The sequence below is a fragment of the Vidua macroura genome, chromosome 11, assembly GCF_024509145.1.
Source record: "Vidua macroura isolate BioBank_ID:100142 chromosome 11, ASM2450914v1, whole genome shotgun sequence".
In the NCBI taxonomy this organism is placed as follows: domain Eukaryota; kingdom Metazoa; phylum Chordata; class Aves; order Passeriformes; family Viduidae; genus Vidua; species Vidua macroura.
This window is the reverse complement of record NC_071581.1, coordinates 9,464,656-9,485,558: the sequence shown is the minus strand read 5'-3', so window position 1 is coordinate 9,485,558 and position 20,903 is coordinate 9,464,656. Positions and strand designations below refer to the sequence as shown.

The 20,903-nt window shown below is 39.6% G+C and overlaps 2 protein-coding genes across 6 annotated transcripts in view; one reads left to right on the top strand and one right to left on the bottom strand.

Annotated features, from left to right (window-relative positions):
• Positions 1–2,739, bottom strand: part of PHKB (phosphorylase kinase regulatory subunit beta) — a 70,615-nt gene extending 67,876 nt beyond the window's left edge. For 3 of the 5 annotated variants that reach the window (XM_053987252.1, XM_053987250.1, XM_053987254.1), the window contains exon 1: positions 124–774. In XM_053987252.1, coding sequence (XP_053843227.1) covers positions 124–178 — 55 coding nt within the window. In that variant the 5' untranslated portion in view covers positions 179–774. Of the gene's footprint in view, positions 1–123; positions 775–2,617 lie in introns of those variants that run through there. The other 2 variants (XM_053987251.1, XM_053987253.1) reach the window with 2 other exon arrangements.
• Positions 2,740–2,849: 110 nt separating this feature from the next.
• Positions 2,850–20,903, top strand: part of ITFG1 (integrin alpha FG-GAP repeat containing 1) — a 73,589-nt gene continuing 55,535 nt past the window's right edge. Inside the window, exons 1-6 of the mRNA XM_053987243.1 lie at positions 2,850–3,052; positions 6,376–6,448; positions 7,827–7,972; positions 9,638–9,695; positions 10,295–10,369; positions 12,812–12,906. Coding sequence (XP_053843218.1) covers positions 2,863–3,052; positions 6,376–6,448; positions 7,827–7,972; positions 9,638–9,695; positions 10,295–10,369; positions 12,812–12,906 — 637 coding nt within the window. The 5' untranslated portion in view covers positions 2,850–2,862. The remainder of the gene's footprint in view (positions 3,053–6,375; positions 6,449–7,826; positions 7,973–9,637; positions 9,696–10,294; positions 10,370–12,811; positions 12,907–20,903) is intronic.

Genomic DNA, 20,903 nt, shown 5'->3' with positions numbered 1-20,903 from the left:
TAAGTTCTACTGTACAGTGGTAAAAAACTACTAACACAGAACACTGTATGAAACAAAATACAATTATTTTTTATTGAATTAAATAGCCACAAACGAAAACAAAACACAGAACTGCACACTTACCAAATTCTAAAAAAGCATGCGCAGAGGAGGCTCTGTCATCATCCAAACTGGCCATTTCAAATTGGTGCAGCTAATCACAAACGTCTCAGGCTAAGCTACAGTAATTTTCAAAACTGTTTAGTAAATGTTAAAGGCAATCAGCGTTAAATTAAGTGAAAGCAATGTTAGTGGAGTTATTAACACAACAGAGTGCACAGCACAAACTTTCATTACATCTTATGTTTCCTTCTACACTGACCTCTTGGTTTTATTTTGCTTTTACTTCCATAAAACTTAGTCGTTTACTCCATCTGAGTGAAAGGACACAGTTTACAAAAATCCATCTTTTGGATATTTGACATGAGCTTTGTTATTCAATAGGAAATTTGCTACAAACAGCAGAAGGTGATGAATACAATCTGATATATTTCAAGATGAAATAAAAATACTGATTTAACGAGTGCACACTAAAGTGTTAAGTAACAATGATAAGGAGCTAAAACTCTGGTTATGCTTACTGCTGCTTTCGCCCCATGTGAAATCTACACCAGCATGTTTCTTGCAGTCATATACATTACTTATGGCACTGAATATCTCAGTTATCAGAGGTATGTCATCTTCCACTTCGGAATATACCATAGGAAAAACGTCTGTAATTATGATGACAAGTTTTTCCAAATCTTTAAAGTTTATCTTTTTTAAAGTAAAGATAGTACTTTCTTTTAAAGTAAGAAAAATTTCAGGGGCTTTTAGACTAATCCACTACTATATTTAGAATCTGCTCCTAATCAGAGTAGCAACAAATGAAACAGTATTTTATTGCTTCAGGAAGGGAAACAAAAACTTCTGAATAGAATTTGGTTTTACAGGAAAAAAAGTAATCCATAATTTAATACACATAAACATGAGGACACAAATTCCCTCCTACAGGATTTGAGTCTTACACAATCCATTGCTGCAGGCTATAAAACATGAGTCACTGGTGCATTTCAGGCACGTGTGTCTATACTCCACGTTTACTACATCTTACTCCAAGAAGCACACTAGTAAAAAACCCTCAAATCAAACAAAACTGCTTTCTGTGAGCTGGGACTCCAGCACAAGCCTCAGCCAAAATAGAAACGTGGGGGACTTTCAGTCACTTTCTATGATAATCCCAACCATGTCTCCTTCTGACAGGGCCAGGAAGGAAGAAAAAAGCCCTGAAGTTATACAAATTTCAACATAAAGATGAAGCAGTAAACTTGAAATATAAAAACATAATTTTTATTTTTTGTTATGAATGTTACCTGAAAGATATTAAATAAAATTTTATTTTTTAAACAAACTCTTTCATCAGAAAAACTTTTCAACTAAAATAATGTTTATTTCTTGAGCAAATTTCTTCAGTTGTTATATAAAATGCCACGAACAAATCCCTAGACAACCTCTGAACAAAATCTGTATGAACTGGGAAAGATGGAAGTGAACTACAATAACAATCTGTCATTGCTCAGAATACAATTCATTATACACGTAACAAAAAAGTAACAGGCAGCAGGGGTGAAGAAAAAGCGAAGTGTTTGAAACCATCAAACGCCTTCCGCAGCCACAGGCCGTGCGCTGCCCGAGGCTCGGCGTTCGCACCGGCGGGCTGCAGCTGCCAGCCCCGGCTCTGCACAGCCCCGGGCTCCGTTCGTCACTGACCCGCGGCTCCGGGCCCGTGTCATCCTAAGGGCCGCACAGTAACAACTCCTTCAGCGGGCAGCGCTAGCTGCCAATCAGTCTACACACTGACCGAACTTTTAAAGCCAAATTAATCGGACCAGACTTTAAACAATCAATTCTTTAGAGCCCTCATAAAGCCCCGTTTTGGACTCACACTGTTTGATCAGTCCTAGCACGACAAAACCAACCAAACATGCAAGTAAGTAACAACTGAGTGTTACAAGCATGTATGGCGTATAAATAAACACAGGGATCTTCCGGAAAACTTTTTCCGTTAGAACAATTAAACGCCTGGTATGACTGTATTTTACTTTAAAAAAAAAGAAATTCAAACCCCAAGTTTTTTAAGTTCAGAAATTCAGGCTAACTTGGCAAACATCACCCTTTGGTTTAGGCCAGAACTTAGCTGCTACACGTTCAGGACACGAAATTCCCACGCTGTACAACAGTTACCTTTACCTAAGAGAAACCTGGCAGGAGCCGGTACTTTCCTGTAAACACTGTATCTGTTCCACAACCGCAACACTTTCCAGAGCTGCGGTGCTGAACACGCCACGAGCAGCTGCCTGTGCTCCCGTGGGCACAGGTGACACCTGAGCGCACCTGGGGCTGCGCCCGCCACCCCCGGGTGTCCCCTGCGCCCCTCAGCGCCGGGCCCGCCCGGGCACCGCCACCCGAGAGAGACCCGGCGGGGACGGGGAAACAGCCCCGGGCCGGGAGCGGGGCAGGGAGTGCGGGAGCGGGGCGGTGAGTGGCGGGAGGCACGGGGATCCCCGGAGCTCCTCCCGGGCAAGCCAAGAGGTCAGACCTGAGCGTTTGGAGCGAGCGCGCAGCTCCAGCATCTTCCAGCTCACGTCAGCCATGTGAGTCGCCGCCATGGCGGAGCGGTCGCGGAGAGCCGCCGGCGCGGGCTGCGCGGCGCCGGGCGGGCCCTGCCTGGCTCCCGCCGTAAAGCGCTCGCGCAGGCTCCGCCGCCGCTGCCGCAAACCGCGGCCGGCGGGGCCGGGCCCGCCCCGCTGCCGTCAGAGCGCGGGCGGGGCGAGGCCGTGCGCGATGGGGGCCCGCGGGCCGCGCCCGCCGCTGGCCCCGCTGCTGGCCCTGGCCCTGCTGGCCCTGGCGGGGCCCGTCCGAGCCCTGCAGAATGTGACCGCTCAGCTCTTCGGGCCCGAGGCCCGCGGGACCCTGGCGGCCTTCGGCGACTTCAACTCGGACAAGCAGACGGACCTGTTCGTGCTGCGCGGCGGTGAGTGCGCGGCGGGGGCCGGCGGCAGGCCCGGGGGGCTCCGGGGGCACGGGCGGTGTGAGCTGCGCTCCTCGTCCCCTGGCAGCGAAGCGGGGACGGCCGCGGGTGCCGCCGCCGCCGTGGCCCGGCAGCCCCGTGCGGGGTGACGGCGGGGCTGGGGCTGCGGGACAGCGCTGCCGGGGCGAGCTGCCCGGCCGGGAGAGCGGCTGGGCTCGCTGATCCCTGGGTCCCTGCGATCTGTGCGGTAGCGGCTGCTCGCTCTCCCCCCGAGCGCGGCCTGAGTGCCCGCGGCTGTGTCGCCGAGGGCCGGCATCCAGCACAACATCGTTTGCAGGATGAAACTGACACTTGCTTTGCTCCCAGGTATTTCCTGTGTGGAATACGCTATTCAGTTTGCACTAGAATGGTTCGTATCGGGCCCATTTTTCTTTAAAGTTGAATTTATGGTTGTGAAATATTTTACAGACTTCATCCTACAACTTGAATGGTCACAAATTGTTTTGTTCCTACTTCCACAGTATTTTGGGAAACAAAGGTGGACATTTCACAGATGTGGAGGAAAAATTGCACATTATTCTACATTGAGCATTATGTTAAAGTGTCAGGGTAAAGAAATTTGTTACAGCTGTCACCTGCCACAAGTTTCTCTTAAGGCTTTATAAATGGGGAGACCTCAAGTCAGGGCTTATTTTCTGTGGTCAGCGTTATTTGCAGACATTAATCTTCGAATATTTTACTCTCTTGAAGCACATTAAGATAGTAAATTTATTCTTAGATATATCTTTTTTTTTATTCCTTCCATCTCAGAAATGTTTTTCTAAGTAACTTTGGTAAAGCATGAGTGACTTTCCCATCTAGTTGAGTTAGTGAGATGCATGGCTCCCTGGAAGTACTCCAGTGGCTCATCTACTGAAAAAATGGTCAGATTTAAAATGAATGTCTATGATAAGGGATTTAATTTTTACTTTCTTAATATTTCAGATGCGTGCATATAAAACTGTGAATAGTTATAAGTTTCAGAAATTAGATTTGTGATTTGTGTCTCTACAGCAGCACTTCATAAATCATTTTCCTGTGTAATACCTACTGTAAAAATCAGCTTGAAATAACATAGTTGAAAACATTATTTTTCATAACTTAAGTCTTGGTGAAAAATAACTACAGAATACTCTCAAAACAAAAGGCAGTAGTTCTAAATGATGGGGTTAATGGCAATCAGTTTTAAACAGCATGAGGAAATGAGCACTGGAGATGACACAAGACTTTGAGGAACAGGACTCTGTAAAGCAGTCCAGTCCTAATAATCCTGACCCTTAATAAAGAAATGGGAATGGTGTTTTGGGCCTTTGTCTGGATATATATTTTTCTGATCTTGCATTACTTCAGTTGAGTGAGAGTAATGTTCCATATACTCAGATGCATAAAAGAAAATCAGATTGTGCTCATGAGTACGAAATAGTAAACTTGCTGAATGTAAGGGATAATCCAGATCCAGAAGTATCCTGTTGCAAGACCAATTCCAAAGTACCAGTGGACTCTGGGTTTAGTCACTTTTTGAAACTCAGAATCTACAAATAAATGGAATTGTGCATACAGTTAGCTGTTTTGTGAGTCTGTGCAAGGAACAGGTCAGTGGGGAAGCTCATGCTGGTTGCTTGTTTCATGTACCAGCTTCTGGTTCTGCTTGATGCCTCTGCTGGAAGTACAGGGCAGTGAGTGAACATTCCCCTGTTCACCTGCTGCATTTCATTGGGGAATTTGGGAAACTTCTTGTTTATTTCTTACATACCTATATGTGTGTGTGGTATATGTCACACAGATACTCAGCCTGAAGACCTCTAATCTACATAATTGTTGTTTGTATGGAAACTTTCCTGTTTTTTCACACCCTCCAATACACTGTTTTTTTCTTACTGTTCTCTTATCTCAGAAAGAATGCAGAACTTCAAACAACATTTAGGATTGATTGTAGTGGCATAGTAATTCTGTTTTCTGTTCATGTAATATTTTTTAATAGTTAATTTTTTTTTACTATTGATGAGCACTGAGCTGAAATTTTTATATCTCTGATGACCAAAAGATCTCATTTCACAGTGTTGCTACTAACTTGGAACCTGGTATGTGTAAAAACACATTTGCTTCTTCATCCTGTTCATGAGTTTACCAAATAGCCAATAAAAAGGCAGGTGAGAGTGTGAGGTGTGAAATGGGAATTCAGGTTCAGCAGGCAGCCCCGAGGTGTGCTGTTCCAAGCTGAGGCAGCCCCAGGCTCCTGTGCCAGACCTTTCCCCCATCCAGAACGTGTGCTGCAGCTCAGGCAGTGTTACCCTGGGCCTGTGCTGGCCTCCCTGGCCTCTGAAAGGGCTCCTGGTCATTTACGCATCTGGTGGTGGATTCTCCTTCTCAAGAGGTTTGTGGCAGGTGCCTTTTGTTTCATAGTGAGGAGCCTTGTATTCTCTGCTATTTGACTGCTGTGAACTCTGCCACGAAACAATGCTCTTAAAAACTACCGTGGTAGCTCAAGTTTGGAGCCTTAGAATTATTCTTTTATAGAGAATGATTTTGTGGTGCTGCAGCTGGGTTTATTGGGGAATGAAAGAAAGAAAAAAAATACAGTTGTTGCACTGTGAGCTATGTTTTACTTATAGAGGTGTGTGTGTATTGTGGTTTGCTGACTGAAAATCTTATTTCATATAAAATTTATTTCCTTATTTCATATTGAGGCTAAAATTCTTCTTCCCTGAATTTCAGTTATTTCTGCAACATAAAATATGGGCTTTTATTTAGATTGTCCTGAAATAATGAAATGATACTTGTATTATTGCCTCTAAATGAGGAGATCCTGCAGGGAACCAAGTAAATTCTGATTTTCCTTTAAAGTGCTTTGGGCAGCTGACATGAGAAAGCAGTATCAGATCCTCCTATGTGAGACAGAGTATTAAAATAATTAATTTGAGTCAGCTTTTAAGCTTTAATTAGTTTTGTGGAACTGCTGCCTATTACTTCTCCATGTGCAATAATTCTTAATTCATTACAAAAAGTTTTATTTTAAGTAATAAATAAAAATAACAGAAAGTTCTAACACTAAACCCCCAAAGAAGTTTTGTGATATTAGCATTCCTTTGAGATGCAACTGACTTTGTGTTGAAGAAGTGCTCCTATTGCCTCCTTTTGAATGAGGAGGAAGTAGTGGTATCAGACGTCTTTGAAAGTTTTTGCTGCTATGGGGAATGGTCATTTGTGGTAGTTGTTTAAATGTTGGGTTTGTATATAAGCCATTTCCAATCTTCCTCTGTTGCTCATGGTCTTGCTTGCCTTGGCAGGAAATGAGTTGGTGATTTTTTTGGCTGACCAGAAGGAGCCCTACTTTAAGCCCCGTGTTAAGCTACCAATGAAGTAAGTACGGCTGTTCAATGCTGCCACAGCCTTGGAAGGGCCTCTCTGCACTCAGTGGGAGCTGCCTGCAATTGTCTGTGCTCTTGTTATTTGACTTGTTGTTCAGCTTGCCCTTACAGTTCTTTGACCAACTTCCTGATCCACGTCCTGATACATTTTTGTTTCGTTGGTCAGATGACAGAATCTATGGACATGAGTTGTGTCATTCATGTTGTTTACTAGTAAGTGTTACTTCACACCCCTTATGGAATACTTATGGTTTAGGTTTTGTCCTCCAATCAGTATTTAGAATACCCATATGTTGAAATATTTTTGCACTTGATTTGGATCTTCAGGACTGTATTTCCTAGTGAAGCAAACTGTCATTCCATAGCATACATAGGTCTTTGTGGTGGGTGGGTTTAGTATCAATCCCAAGACATGTTTTCATGTCAAGGGAAATCCATCTGTTTGCTGTAGTTACTAATGGAATCCAGCCAATATCATCTGATTTAGAAGAGATATGAAAGATGGTGTTCTGGTATTTCTATGTAGAGATATAAACTTTGTCAAGTTTACATGTGGCCTTTAAAAAACATCAGTTTTTAATACCTGTAAACCAGTCTGTTTATATGTGCATATATATGTCTAGCTTTAATATCTTGTAATACCATTATGGTGATTGCTTATGAATAATGCTTACCAATAGTATTATGATTATTAAAAGTTAAATTGTTTTTATAGCTCTGCTTCATATTCTGGATTCTATATATTTTTATTTTTCCTTATTCCCTCCTGTCTGGGAAGGAACTAATTTGTTTAATGCATTAGAAAGGATCTGCTTTTAATCCTTAATGTGACCTGTGTTTGTGTGTGTAAAGCAGAGTCTGAGTAGGTAAGCAAATAAAAAAAGATAGAACAAACAAAGGTAGGAAGGAATAGTAAGACCTAGCAGAAGGTAGGAGGAAATGGCGTTGTCTTTTAAAAAAATCTACCTGTGCCTGACTCCTGCTGTTTAAACAGTTCCTGTTGCCTTATGTTCTTGCTCTTGGAATGCAACCAAAAAATCCTGCTCACTGAAACACATTTTGGTTGACTGGTTCTACAACAAATGTGAGGATTTAATGAAGTGTAGGTAGCATTAACAAACAGAATATGGCTAAAGAATGTCTGATAGCTGAAGTTTAGAGTTAAAATGTCATTTTCCTTAGACAAAGACAGCTTGTCAGGTGCCTGATTTTGAGATACCTTTGCAATAGGCAAGGACCAGGTTATTGAAGGGTAAGATTGTATTGAACCAAAAATAATTGGGCAAGCCTTTGACCACACAAGTGCTTTTTACATACCCACATTATTTTTACAATTATTTGCATGTGAGGGCTTTTGTTTTTAATTCCAGATCCCTCGGTCTCACCATAACCAGTGTAGTTCCTGGAGATTATGATGGAGATTCCCAAATGGATGTCCTCCTCACTACCCAGGCCCCAAGTCATGGCAAAGATGAACTTTCAGTGTTTATTTTCTGGGGACACAACCAAACGTTAGGTGAGTTGCTGAGACTGGTTCTTAGTAAGATTGTTAGACTTCTTAATTCAAAGTATTGTCAAGAAGTTACAACTCATTTTTACAGTGAAATGATTGTTTTTACAACTAAAATAGTGATTAGCAGTTATTCAGCCTCACACCCATATATTATCCTGCTGTTAAGCTGTGTTCAATAATTAATGAAAGAGAACAGTACTTGCAGTATATTATGCAACAGATATAACCAAACATTATTCTAATTTGGCAGTACCTATTAACTGAAAAGCTGCTTCTCATGGCTTCCCCATCATGCATGTCAGCTTCACAAAGACTATCTCTAAAGATTTATCTTCAGTTTAAAATGCACAGGGAACCTGCTGTGAACTTTAGTGCATCAACTTTCCAAATCACATACCTAAACCTACCACCAGAAATATAACATTTATATTAAATGAAATTCTTTAAAGACAGTGACACACTAAAGTGAGTATTGGAAGAAAGGTTTCTAGAGTCTCTATTGCTGAAAGTTTTCAAGACCTTTAGAATTGAGTTTTCAGGAGTCTCTTAGCAGTGTTCAAGGTATAGCTGATTCTGTCTTGGGGTAGAGTCATGGATTGTGTAAACTTTTGAGGTCTCCTCTGTTTTCTGTTAACTTTGTTAGGAAAGGGTTTGGGGAAGAATTTAGGGTTTGAAAAGGACAGATAAACAAAAGAAAATACTCTTTAATCCACAAAAACTACTGAAGAATAATCACTCTTGTAAACTGTGTTATGGCATAGTTACAGGTGAGGCAAGTTTGCCTCAGACACCATTGCTTCTGGCTTTAATCAGAGCTGAAACAAGCAACCTGGAAAAGTGCAGTGGGTCAAATATTAAGGGAATAGCAGGTCTCTCGTATTAGGAAGAATATCAGGACTTGGATTAAGTTAGTCTGTTTTGTTTCAGAAGAAAACCCCAAGTGTTGGGGGAAAGAGAATGAGCACATGGGGCCTGGAGGAGGAGTCAGAGGTTAAAAATTCAGGCAGTGGTTGGTATGTGTTGTGGCCACTGGCAAGGTATGGGGTGTCTCCTTGGGTAATGGAAGTGTCACAGACAAGTCAGTAGGAGGGGACTGTTGTGTGAAATGTGGAAATTGTAAAGACAAACATTGTGGGGAGAGGAGGGAAATGGGAATAATCTGGCAAGGAGTTTGGATTACAAGTAAAAGTGAAGTCTAAGGTGAAAACCTGATTGGAGCTTAGTCCTCACTTCCCATTCAGAAAGTCTACTTTTATTGCTTATTTCAAATACTCAGTGAGTATAATTAAGAATGTTATTTACAGTGACAAAACAATAAACAGAAGTCTAACATACAATGAAAGTTAAACTTTCAGCCTGTCCTCATCCCAGCTGTTTCAGTTTTCCTGTATCTGTGTGATTGCAGTCATACACAGAAATAGGTTTCACTAAGATCTACTTGGAATAATTTGTTGAGGAGTTTAGTGGAGAGGTAAAAAGCCTTCAGTAACTGTAACTCACCTTTCCTGCAAAATTTCACGTAGCCATTTAGTTCTTTATATTAAGTGTTGCCTTTTTTTAATCATAAAACTGATGGTTTTAAATAAATAGAAGAATTATGTCTTAATTGAAAATGCAAACGTCAGAATATATTGGTAACTGAATCAAGTTAATATTTTCTGTTTTCAGATCTTAACCATAAAACTATGTTAAATAAGACTTTTCATGATGAGCCTCTAGTAATGGAGTAAGTATGACCTACTTGTTTAGAAAACCACATTTATAGTGGTGATTAAGAGCAACTTAAATATATTTTAATGTTAAAATTTGAAACACATGCTCTTTATTTTTTAAGAACAGGGTGGTTTGTGTAATGTCAACTGATCCAACAAAAGATAAACAAAAATATTTATCTTTACATTTTTTGTATATTGTATTACCCTGGCAATAGTAGCTACATGATCTTTTAATTTCTTTCATTTCAATACTGTGAGTATTCAGAAAGAAAGCCATTCATTTTCCAGTGAATTTTGTAAAGAAAAAACCTTGGTGGCTTACCAAAATGAGCAAATATCCCTTTGACAATGTGCTTGCCTGTGTGTGAAATGCTGAACAAAAGTGGAGGGAAGTAAATCTGTAAGGCAAAGCACAGGCAGAGTGTGAAGCACAGACAGACCTTTACTGGTACCAGCAACTCGGACAAGAGCCAAAATTCACAGCCGGCTCACAGCTGAGAGTTCTTCATGGCCTGGTGGGGAAGATGTCCAAGTACAGATTAGTTTAAGAGCAGGTGGTTTGAACTCCTGAGCTGGCTGACGTGGTACTGACATTGTGTTCCACTTCCAGCTTTAATGGAGACTTGATTCCTGATGTGTTTGGTGTCACGAGCGACTCGAGTAAGCCGCAGATCCTGCTAGGCGGGTAAGCCGAGGGCTCGGGGCTCAGCATGGCTTTGCAACTTGGGCATTGTCTATCCACTTCCCATTAAAGTGCAGGATTTGTGTGTGAATCTTCTTCCTGTCTGTGGCAAACATCCAGTGACACTCTTCATCCACTCTTTGAAGTGTTATTTTATAGGGCAAGTAGAAATTCCATGCGAGCTGATAAAACAGAACCACTAATAATAGACATCAGAAATAGGAACAATTAGTTCCAAGAAGTTATAGTCTTATTTGTTTAGTGCACTTTTGGTATTTAGTATTATAATCTGTGTTATGGAACTTGTGCTGTAAAAAAAATGCTTTCAGGTTGATGATGTAAGAACTACTGGAACAGATCTTATAATTAAAGAATGGCAAAAGAAAAATCTGCAAGTATTTGGGGTAAACGTAAGAAAAAATTCTCATCTGTCTGGGAAATGATTTGTAATGGGAAGATTGGACACCATAGGAAATCAAAAGCACAGGAAGTGCAGGATGTAAGAGTATTGAACTGTATATATTAAGGAAAATATAGGGGAAGAGATTTATGAAGTGACACAAATCAGAGGTGACTAAGTAGCAACACAAGTGTGCATGTAAGTGATGTCTGTATCACATCCCTTGTGTTAAGGAGTGCCTCAGGCCACTCATGGGCAGATAGAAGTTGACCGAAGCCTTATGAGATGAAATTGCAGCAAAGGGGACTAAGTTGCATTATTAAAATTTCTGCTAGCCCTGAAATTTCTAGAATGGGACCAGTTATCAAATACTGGAGTAAAAATAATGGCATTCTTAAATGCTTGACAAGGCCTGTGCAAAGGATTACTTTTAACTGTTTTGGATATGAATGCTGAAATCAAAGCATAACAAAAGATTGTGTTTCTACTGGCTCAACAGAACCAGTCTGTAACCAAATAATATAGAGTAGCAATGTCTCTACTTAAACCAAGAACTTAAAGTCTATCATTTGAAAATAAAAAAAAACTATGCCTGTAGTTCCTGTCTCTTTTCCTTTCCTAGGATAAATAACATTTGAATGTGTCAGTGGAAGCTATTCCCTTCTTGGCAATGTGCTTTTGTTCATTAATCCCAACTTGAATTGTATCACCATACTTGTACTGCTGGCTTATGAAACAGATTTCAGATTCACAAGGATGTTTCTGAACATTTTGCAATGATTATATATAAAATAAATTGTATGAGCTTTTGAAGAAATGGAAAAGTGGGAAAGACTTGTTTCATTTTGTTGAAGAAAGAGCTTTAAGATACAAATAAACTTACTCATCATAGCTCAAAATAAGACTGAGTGCTATAGGTAATAGCATAAGCCATGTTTTGTTCATGGAAAACAGCCTTCAGCCTTGTCATCTGCTTAGAAAAGCACATTTATATTTTAATCCAAAATGTTTTAAGATTTATTCTAGAACTGCATGACTAACTTCATTGGCAGTCTTCAAGACTGAATACACAGAAAAACCTAGAGAAAATACTTAATTATTTCTTTAAGATTAAGTGATGCATTTTAACATTTCTAAGACTTAGTTATGATCTTTAGGAAGTAATCAGAATATTATTTATTTTGTTACCATAAATTAGCCAAGGAAGATAAGGACTTCAGTAATATGTATGTAATGTCACTGGAATAAATAAAGAAGTTCCCAACTAGAAGTAGTAATATTTCTTCCTGCTGTTGTGTAGTGCACACTGAGATTTTCCTGAGTGTTTTAGCTAAGGGTTCTTAAAGTCATATATCTGATGATTCAGCCACTGTGACTTTTGAAGGATTTGCAAATCACTGCTAACAGGGAGGTGTGCTGGAAGGAAGTTCAGTCATTTTTAGAACAGAAACAGGCAGGGCATGTGTATTTATAAATAAAAGTATCACCTGCTTGGTAAATTACGTAATTAGCTAGTAGTCCATCAAAATGTGAAAGTTTAATTCATGTGTTGATTTTTAGGTGAGCTGAAATAAAGTGTATTTCCATGCAGCAGGCATGAGCTGGTCTAACAGCATGTGCTTACTTCTGCTCATGTTTATTAATCAGAAAGTAAATTCCAGAAGTACTTGCAGAAGTAAAGCTGCTTGAGGAAACTGAGAAGGACAGGGATCAGTGTCTCAGGATTTGCAGTACAGTTGGAGCTTTGGCACTAACTATGACTTTGTGGGTACTGACACTGTTCTGTTCAAAATAAAAAAAGTTTCTTTAGAAAATTAATAAAATAGAACCGAAGCCCCTGTGCTATGAATCATCTTTCACAGTACCTTTCAAGCAATTACTGGAATTACTTAGTATATTGTAAGCTAAGTAGGAATTTTGTCTTAGCATTGGGAGAACATGCTTTCTGTCCCGTTTTATTTAAAGTTTCACTTTTTTTTAAGCAATATTATCATGATTAACAGTCCCTACACATTGATGAAATGTATTTTTATTCCTGTCTGTAGGAACTTGTCATGGCATCCTGCACTGGAAACTCAAAGTAAAATGCATATACCACACTCTCATGCCTTTATAGATTTAAATAATGACTTCACTGCTGGTAAGTCATAGAAGTGTTAGATACCATCCTAAAAATAATTATCACTAAGTGTCAATGTCATGTGTTGCAACTTCCTTTAGTAATTATATGATTTTGCTACTTCTGATTTGGGTTTTTCAGTTACTTAATTTTAATATCTATGATTTGAAAATTCTGGGTTTTAAAAAACAACTTTTAAAATAAATACCCTAACAGCATTTGCTACTTCTTGATGATAATCATAACCACTGCTTGTTCTGAATGATATTGTGTTCACCCTTAAAGTGTTGTTTCCTGCTCTTCACAATGCTGTACTCTAGTATTCATGGCAGCTGCATCAGGGCTGCAGTTTTCCATCCTGAGTATGGAATTAGTTAGGTAGCTTGATTCAGCAAAATGTTTTTAAGACTGGATTTAAATGTGTTTTCAGGATTTCATTATGACTTCATTCTACTATGTTGTAGTTAGTTCTATCACTGATAGAATTGTTCTTCCTTTATTTTGTTGGGGTATTTTGTCCATGCGATTCAGTTACCGTGGTGAATCTGTTTATCACTTACATACCTGGCTCATATTTCCAAGCACACTTAAATATTGTGATGAACTTAATTTCTTCCCAAACTAAATTAATTCTGAAGTGCTTTTTTTTGCTAGATGTGCAATGCACATCAATTCATGTGTGGTAATTTTGGAAAGAGAGCTTCTCTTTTTCCTGTTTAGTTGCATGGGAATGAGAGAGGAATGGGTCCATAAATTTAATTAAGATGCTTATAAATGTTGGGGATTAAGTTAATTGCTTTAGCATGCAGTCAAACCTTAATATCCAGTTCTGGCACATTGCTATGTGGAGCTGTCAAGTGGAAATTCCAACTGGAAAATTAAATATATGGTTGCTTACCATAATCAGTGTCATGTAATAACCAGTTCTAACACACTTAGCTCTAGAAGCCTTCTGGATTTTTTTTTTTTTTTAGTGGCATAAGTAGCATACATGAGCATTCCAGGTAGCATTTTAAGTTGAGTAGATTGAAATCTAAACTCAGGGGTGAGTAAAGGTAAGAAGTCTAAGATTCTTACATTGATTGGTCACAGACTGATCAATTTTTCGAGGTTTTTGACAGCTGCCAGACTAAAGAATGTTCCAAGAGTTCTAGTTAGTGCTGCTGCGTGTGGAAGCTCCTCTATTAAATAGAAATGAGAGTCAGGATCTTTGTGTGGGTAGTGCTGGGAGCTTTTATAGAGTCGCATCTATTTTTATATCTCAAGATGTGAATAGAAGCTCCTGTGAAGCTCTTCCCATAAAGATCCTGACTTTTACTTGCTTGTAGCAGCAGGGCTGTGACACCTTGGGCTGAGGTACTACGTTAGGGTGTTATATTTAGTGCTGTGGGAAGTGTTATGTTACAGGAACCTGGGGAAAATTGTAAGGAAAATAATTCATACTGACAAGAAAACTGGAGAAAGCATTACAGTATTATTATTTTTTAAAGTAATGGTTTACTTCTAAGATGGGAGTGATAATTTTTTTTTACTGTCCCTATGAAGATGGGACTAACCTAGAATAAGACATATGTTGCTGAAAAATAGTATCAGTATATCTGATATTTCATGACTGATGTGTTTTTCCAAGAGTGCTTCCTGCCAAAATGAAAAGTTGCCAGTTGTCTAGTCCTGCCTGAACATTTATGGCAGTTCCCTGACATCAGCTCTAGTAACTGCTTAGAGCTGGGGCTGCTGAGGAGCGTAGTTCATTGTCACTGCAGTTATTAAGTTGATCTAACTCACCATGCAGGATTGTCAGAGCTGATGTAAGCACAGGGAAAAGGTTGACTCCTCTTTTAGTAGCAGCAGTTGTAGGCTGCCTTTAACCAAGCATGAAATTGTACCTTAAGTCTCACCGTGCCTCTTCCAAAAAATACCTGTGCAGTGTTCTCACCACGTCTGCTCTAATTTGTGTGTCTGTACAGAGCTGGGCAAGTGACTCATAGGTAGTCATCAAAGTAGTCAGGTGATAGAAATTAGGGGGGAAAAAAGGGCAAAACAACAAAAGCAGGAAGTGTGTGCAGGACTGGTGGCACTGGTGGGAAATGCACTTGGGCAGGCAGGGCACGGCAGTGCTGGGTTAGCAGTGCTTCTCCATGGGGCCTGGCACTGCTTGGCTCACAGGAGCTGCTGAGGAGGAGAGCATTCCTGTGACTCAGTGCTCACCCACACAGCTGTTCTTCAGTGGGAACAAAGCCTCATTAAGAGCAGGGCCTGGTGAACATTAGAATCATATTAATTAAAAAGGAGGCATTGACAAGATGCAGGGGAATAATCTGCCTGCTTGAAATCATGTGGCCCAAAACACTTAATAATCATGGGATTTGAGGTTGCTGTGGGACTTTTGGACTGAAATATTCAGGCTGTTTACTCACAGGCAATGCTACTGTTCATGATTATAAGGATATAATTGCACCTAAAATGGATGGAGTGATTTTTGTTTACAAATAGATTACCAGGACATGCCATTTTACTTGTTCTTTTTGGGGTTTTTGCAGGTATTTTCAAAGGTTTTTCTAATATCCTGCAATATTTTGGCGCTCTTTGTATTTTGCAACAGATGCAGCCAATTTGATGACTTTTAGCTGGGCTATTTTTGGCAACTCTATCATTATAAACAGCTTAGGAGATTTAAAGTGTGCTTGACATAAAAAAAAATCCTCTCTGGGCTGAGAAGCTTTTTGCTAGTTTATTGCCTAACCCGTTTTCAACCTGCTGATATTAAACACTCAGAACAGAGCTTTTAATTGCCACACTTCTCATGCTCTGGGTGAAATGAAGTTGAATTGTTATGATTTCATTATATGAGAACTTGCTCATAAAGATGTGTTTAATCCCTAACAATGCTTCATGAAAGGCTAACAGTGTAAGGATTTTATAATCCAAAAATCCTCTAACCACAACAAAGATAATACTAATCTTTCTTGGTGGGAGATAAACTGGGCTGTTTCAGAGAGTAGTGCTGCTGCTGTTTTTAAAGAAAGCATCCTCATGCAGAAGTCTCAGCTCCCTATAATTATTAATTCAGTAAGGAATTCTGAGTTAGACCAGGAATTTCGTAAAAACCATGCAAAAATTTGCAACTTAAAACCTTTACCAAAGAGTTTGTATGTGCTTAATGGCTAAACTAAATACCAGCTTTCGAGTGTCTTTTGCATGCATGTTAAGCATGTGTTGCTCCAGGGAGGAGTATCTGCTTCACAGAGTGGCTGAGCACTGGAAATGGGCTGGTCAGGCAGCCTCCCATCACTGTCACTGCTGGGACATGGCACTGAGGCTGCAAGGTGAGGAGCAAACGTGGTCCTTGTTAGGACAGGGCTGCTGGGTGCCTAGTAATTCATACTCACACTTGTCATTAGTTCTTTTTCACAGCTGGCTTAGGAAAATAATCTTGCAGGTAATAATAATAGGCTTGTCTGAACAGATGAACATTACAAAGCAAACAGTCCAGGTGAGCATTTCCAAGGAAGGATCCTCAAGTAAGAGGCCTGTCTTAAAAATATCACAGTTGAAATTTTTACGATAGTGATTATTTTGCCGTGTCTTTTTTTTTTTTTTAATTAGACAACTTCATTACTTTTATTGTAAATGTCCTGAAATGTCAGATATTCACTTAGGGCTAATGCTGTCCTTCTAAACTTGGGGGGAAAAAACCCCAGGATTATTAAACCGTAGATTTGTTTGCATTCAGAAATACAAGTCTTCTACCAAAAGCTCACGCCCTACAAACACTTTTAAAGTGCTCAAATGCATGAGACAAACTGCCTTGAACTGTGAATCCCACTGTAACTTCATACTGTACATCTATCAATGTATCCTTGAATGCTATGAAAAATAGCTGATGTATTAAATTCTCTGTGTGTCACTTGGATATGTGATTCCACAGTTTGGAAGTCCTGGTTTTACACTGATCTCATGTTGAACACTAGCACGTGGTGTGTGTATAGTTGGAGATATTTCTGGAGCTGTTTATATAAAATGAAGGAAAAATCATAAATTTGGGTTTGGGAAAACTAAAGTGGAAAAATCATCAGTCAGAAACAGCTTGCTGCAAGCTAATTGCTAGTCTCTTTACTGATTTCTGGTGGTTAATTTTCTTATGTTGTTTTGCTTTGGGAATTTAGAAGCCTAATGTACCAGAACGTTCACAATGTGTTTTCTTTTTGATTCCCACTTAGTTTAAATGTATAAATGTAGATAGTTTTCCTCTTGCAAACCAATCACTCAAATCATGGGTGACATTTCTGTTGTAGTCATTTAAACCTGGATTCTGAAAATAGTATAGTGCTCAATGTCAGATTCTCTGGTCATATTTTCAGTGAGTTTCCTCTTCATGGAAGCTGGTGGTCTCTCTGCACCTCATATTACCAGCAGAGCTGATTTTCTGCAGCAGATCTGCATTTATTCACTATTCAGATAACTGGCAAACAAAGTATCTGGTGGCATTTTAAAGCTTGGATGGGACATGGGGGGGTGTGTGCATATATTTGAAGTCAATTTGTTCTCTCTGGTTCTGCCACCTCCCTTACATTTCTCCCCAAGCAAATATTCAGTAAAGTCATGTCACTGTGTCATTTGTAGAACAGGTACAATTTTTAAAATTTCTTAACTGTTTTAGCTCTGATAGCAGAGCTTACCTCAGAGTTTACAGCAAATAATGGAGGCAAAAAATGTATCATGTAAAGTAGACAGGATATATTTCAGAGGACTTCAGTCTGTAAAGTTCTGTTTGTTTTTCATTACTTCTACTCTTTACATGTTTGTTATGTCTAGTTAAAAATGCTTTGGGTGATATGACCCCTGTCACCCCCATTCCTCCACTTGCTCCTTCACAGTGTTCAATACCACAGGAAGTTCCAGCTCATAAAATCAAACCAGAGCTGGAATTAGCTGCATCTCCTCCTGCTGCTGGGACTGGGCTGCTTTTGCTGATGGCTTCTCTTACTCACAGCATTCCTTACAGAGAGAACCAAAGGATGGGTAGAGATCATCCAAAAAAAGAAAGAGCTTTATGTTTAACTTCTTTTTTCCTAATCTTTCTAAAGAGCCCCTAATCTGTGCTGTCTGCTTAGCAGTTTTAATTTTAAAATTGCCATTATGAAGTGTCTCAAAAGCTATTCCTTTTGCAATTTTTAATTATGTACTGATATAGTTATATACACTGGGGAGTTATGTTATATTTTTATGGGAATCAATAACATAATACAGGTGAAAAGTAAATTGGTTCTGCCCCAAATAGCATTTTGTTGAGAAAACATGAATGTGAAAATGGGTTCTGAAAGCACTCTTGAGGGGCATTATTTTCTGTTCCTTGAAACAATGTTGTTGCCCATGTCATGAAAATAAGAGCACTTTGTCTGAAAGCTCACATTTAACAACAAGTTCTGTACAACCAAAAGGATAGTCCCAGCTGCTCTCTGTGTTCAGCAACAGAAATCTAAAGTATAAATCTAATTTAAAGTTCTCCAGTTAAGGAAAGCTTTTAAATTAATGCATATTAATTCCTTCTATAGTAATTTTTAATAATGAAAGGGATTGTATTGCTTAGTTATGTTATTTAGCACTGTTTATCACCTGGTTTACTAAATAGTTACAGTAAATACTTGATACATTTTTAAGAGCCATTTCAACAGAATAGATTCACAATCTCCTGTTATAAGCACATTTCTTAAAAATTTACCAACACAAATTAGCTTGTTTGGAACATATGTAGTCCTTTTGTTTTGCTGAAGTTTTTCAGAGTAGGAAGTTCCTGTTTCATTTAATTAGCACCAAAAATTCATGTAGATGTATTCCATTTGCTCTAGGACAGCACTAATGCCACCTTGACAAATCTGAATACCACATGTAGAGGGTTTCTCTACCCAAATGAAAAACTTAAGAACAGAAGCATGAAATTAGTAAGATTTTGTTTTCTATTTCCATGTAGTAAAGAAATAAAACTGACTGTATCTGACTTTTTTTTGTATAAAATTAACTGTATATACTTTTTAAAAAATTAACTGTATATACTTTTTTTGTATAAAATTTGTGCATAGTAGAAGTATTGTATAACTAATATTGTGTAGTTACAACTAAAATTGTAAATAATGTTTGGTTTTAAATACTTTTTTTCCTACTGGTGTTCAATCTGTAATGTAAATATAGGAAAGATATCTTTTATTTTGCCTTGGGTTTTAGGGCATTTAATGATTTTAATAGTGTTGTTACATTGCCATTCTGTCAACACACTGCAAAGCAGAGATTTTTAATTCAGCACATTATTTACAATAGATAAAGCAGGCACTTTTCATCTCCAAAAGTAACTCCTGGTTAGAGAATATGCACAGACACCCCTGTTCTTCCACATTGATGAAATAATTTTCGGCATGTTTGGGGTGTACACATAAATGTTCTAATTGAATACTTCCTTGTCCATGGCAATAGTGTTTATAATAAGGGCACTTCCCCCCCTCCTTTATCAACTTAAACTTCTGAAGTAAATGTGAAATCAAGCAGTAACTTTATTTTGCTCATACCCTGGTAGCTTCTCAAGACAGTCAGATGCTAGGGGGTTTTATTCTGAAATAAAGCCCTCTGACATTAAACAGAAAGGTCAAAACAGTCATTAGTGAAATGAATGCTCCATCTAAAAATAGCACTATTTTTATAACACTCAAAAGCGACAGAAAATAACAAGGGTAATCAGAAGTGAACTTGGAGCAGATTCTGTATAGTTAGGTTTTATTGCAATTTCTAGTTCTAGTAAGTAAAACCAGGGGAAGTAGGGTGAGACTGCAATACTACCTGTTTTGTTTACTGTTGATTAAAAGATTCATTGAAACTGGCCAGTTTGAAACAGGTTTCAGGATTATCAGCTGGGGTGCTGTTGTTGCTGTTTTCCTTGCTAGCTCTTGCTGCCTTTCTCTGCCAGGGATTATGGACTCCTTCCCTTCCATTGTTCCTCTGGACTATGGCCAGTGTTTGGGTGCTCAGCTGAGAGCAGGGGGCCAAAGGCAGAAATGCGTGCACAGGAGGGGAGAGGGGAAGGGAGGTGGAAAAGAAATCCAGGCTGAAGGCAGGGAATTTATTTGGAGATGGTGAGGAGCAAACCCTGGATGAATTTCTACAAAAAGAGGATGTTCACTTCAGATGGACTTGAAGTTCTTAGAGGAGGACTGACCTAATGGTGTGTGGAATGAGGGAAGCATAGCTGCATAAGACTGGGTTGAGAGGAGTCTAGGAGTGGCTATGTGAGAAAAAACATGGGATGTGAATCAGAGCTGGACCTGCTGTTGGCTGTAGAGGTGGGTGGTTGGAAACTGCCTGTATGTTTATTTCTGCAGCGAAAAGATTAGCAGGAAAAGTTGAAATGCTTTCATGTTTAAGGTGTTTGAATGCTGTCCTGCATTTTAATGTCTTTTTAATGGATTTCCTTTGTCATGATCGATAAGCTGCTGCTATTATCACAGAATGGTTTGGGTTAGAAGGTACCTTAAATCTCATCCAGTTACATCCCCCTGCCATGGGCAGGGACACCTTCCACTATCCCAGGTTTGCTCCAAGCCTCATTCAACCTGGCCTTGGACACTGCCAGGGCTGGGGCAGGCACAGCTTCTCTGGGCAGCCTGTGCAGGGCCTCACCACCCTGACAGGGAAGAATTTCTTCCTTACTTCTAACCTAAACCTGCTCTCTTTCAGCCTAAGACCATTCCCCCTTGCTCTATCTGTGCATGTCCTTGTCCAAAGCCCCTCCCCAACTCTCTTTATCTTCTGGAAGGGGCTCTAGGGTTTCTCCTCCAGACTGAACAGCACCAGCTGTTTAGCACCTGAGCTCCAGACTGAACAGCACCTGCTGCTGCCCCTGGATCAGTTTGGTCCAGCACTGGCTTCTCAGCAGCTGCTTCTCTTCAGTGCAGGTCTCTGGTTCCCAAGCCCTGTGGCACAAATGCTGTGCTCTTGCTGCCCAAGATGGGCCACCACAGACAGTAGTAGTT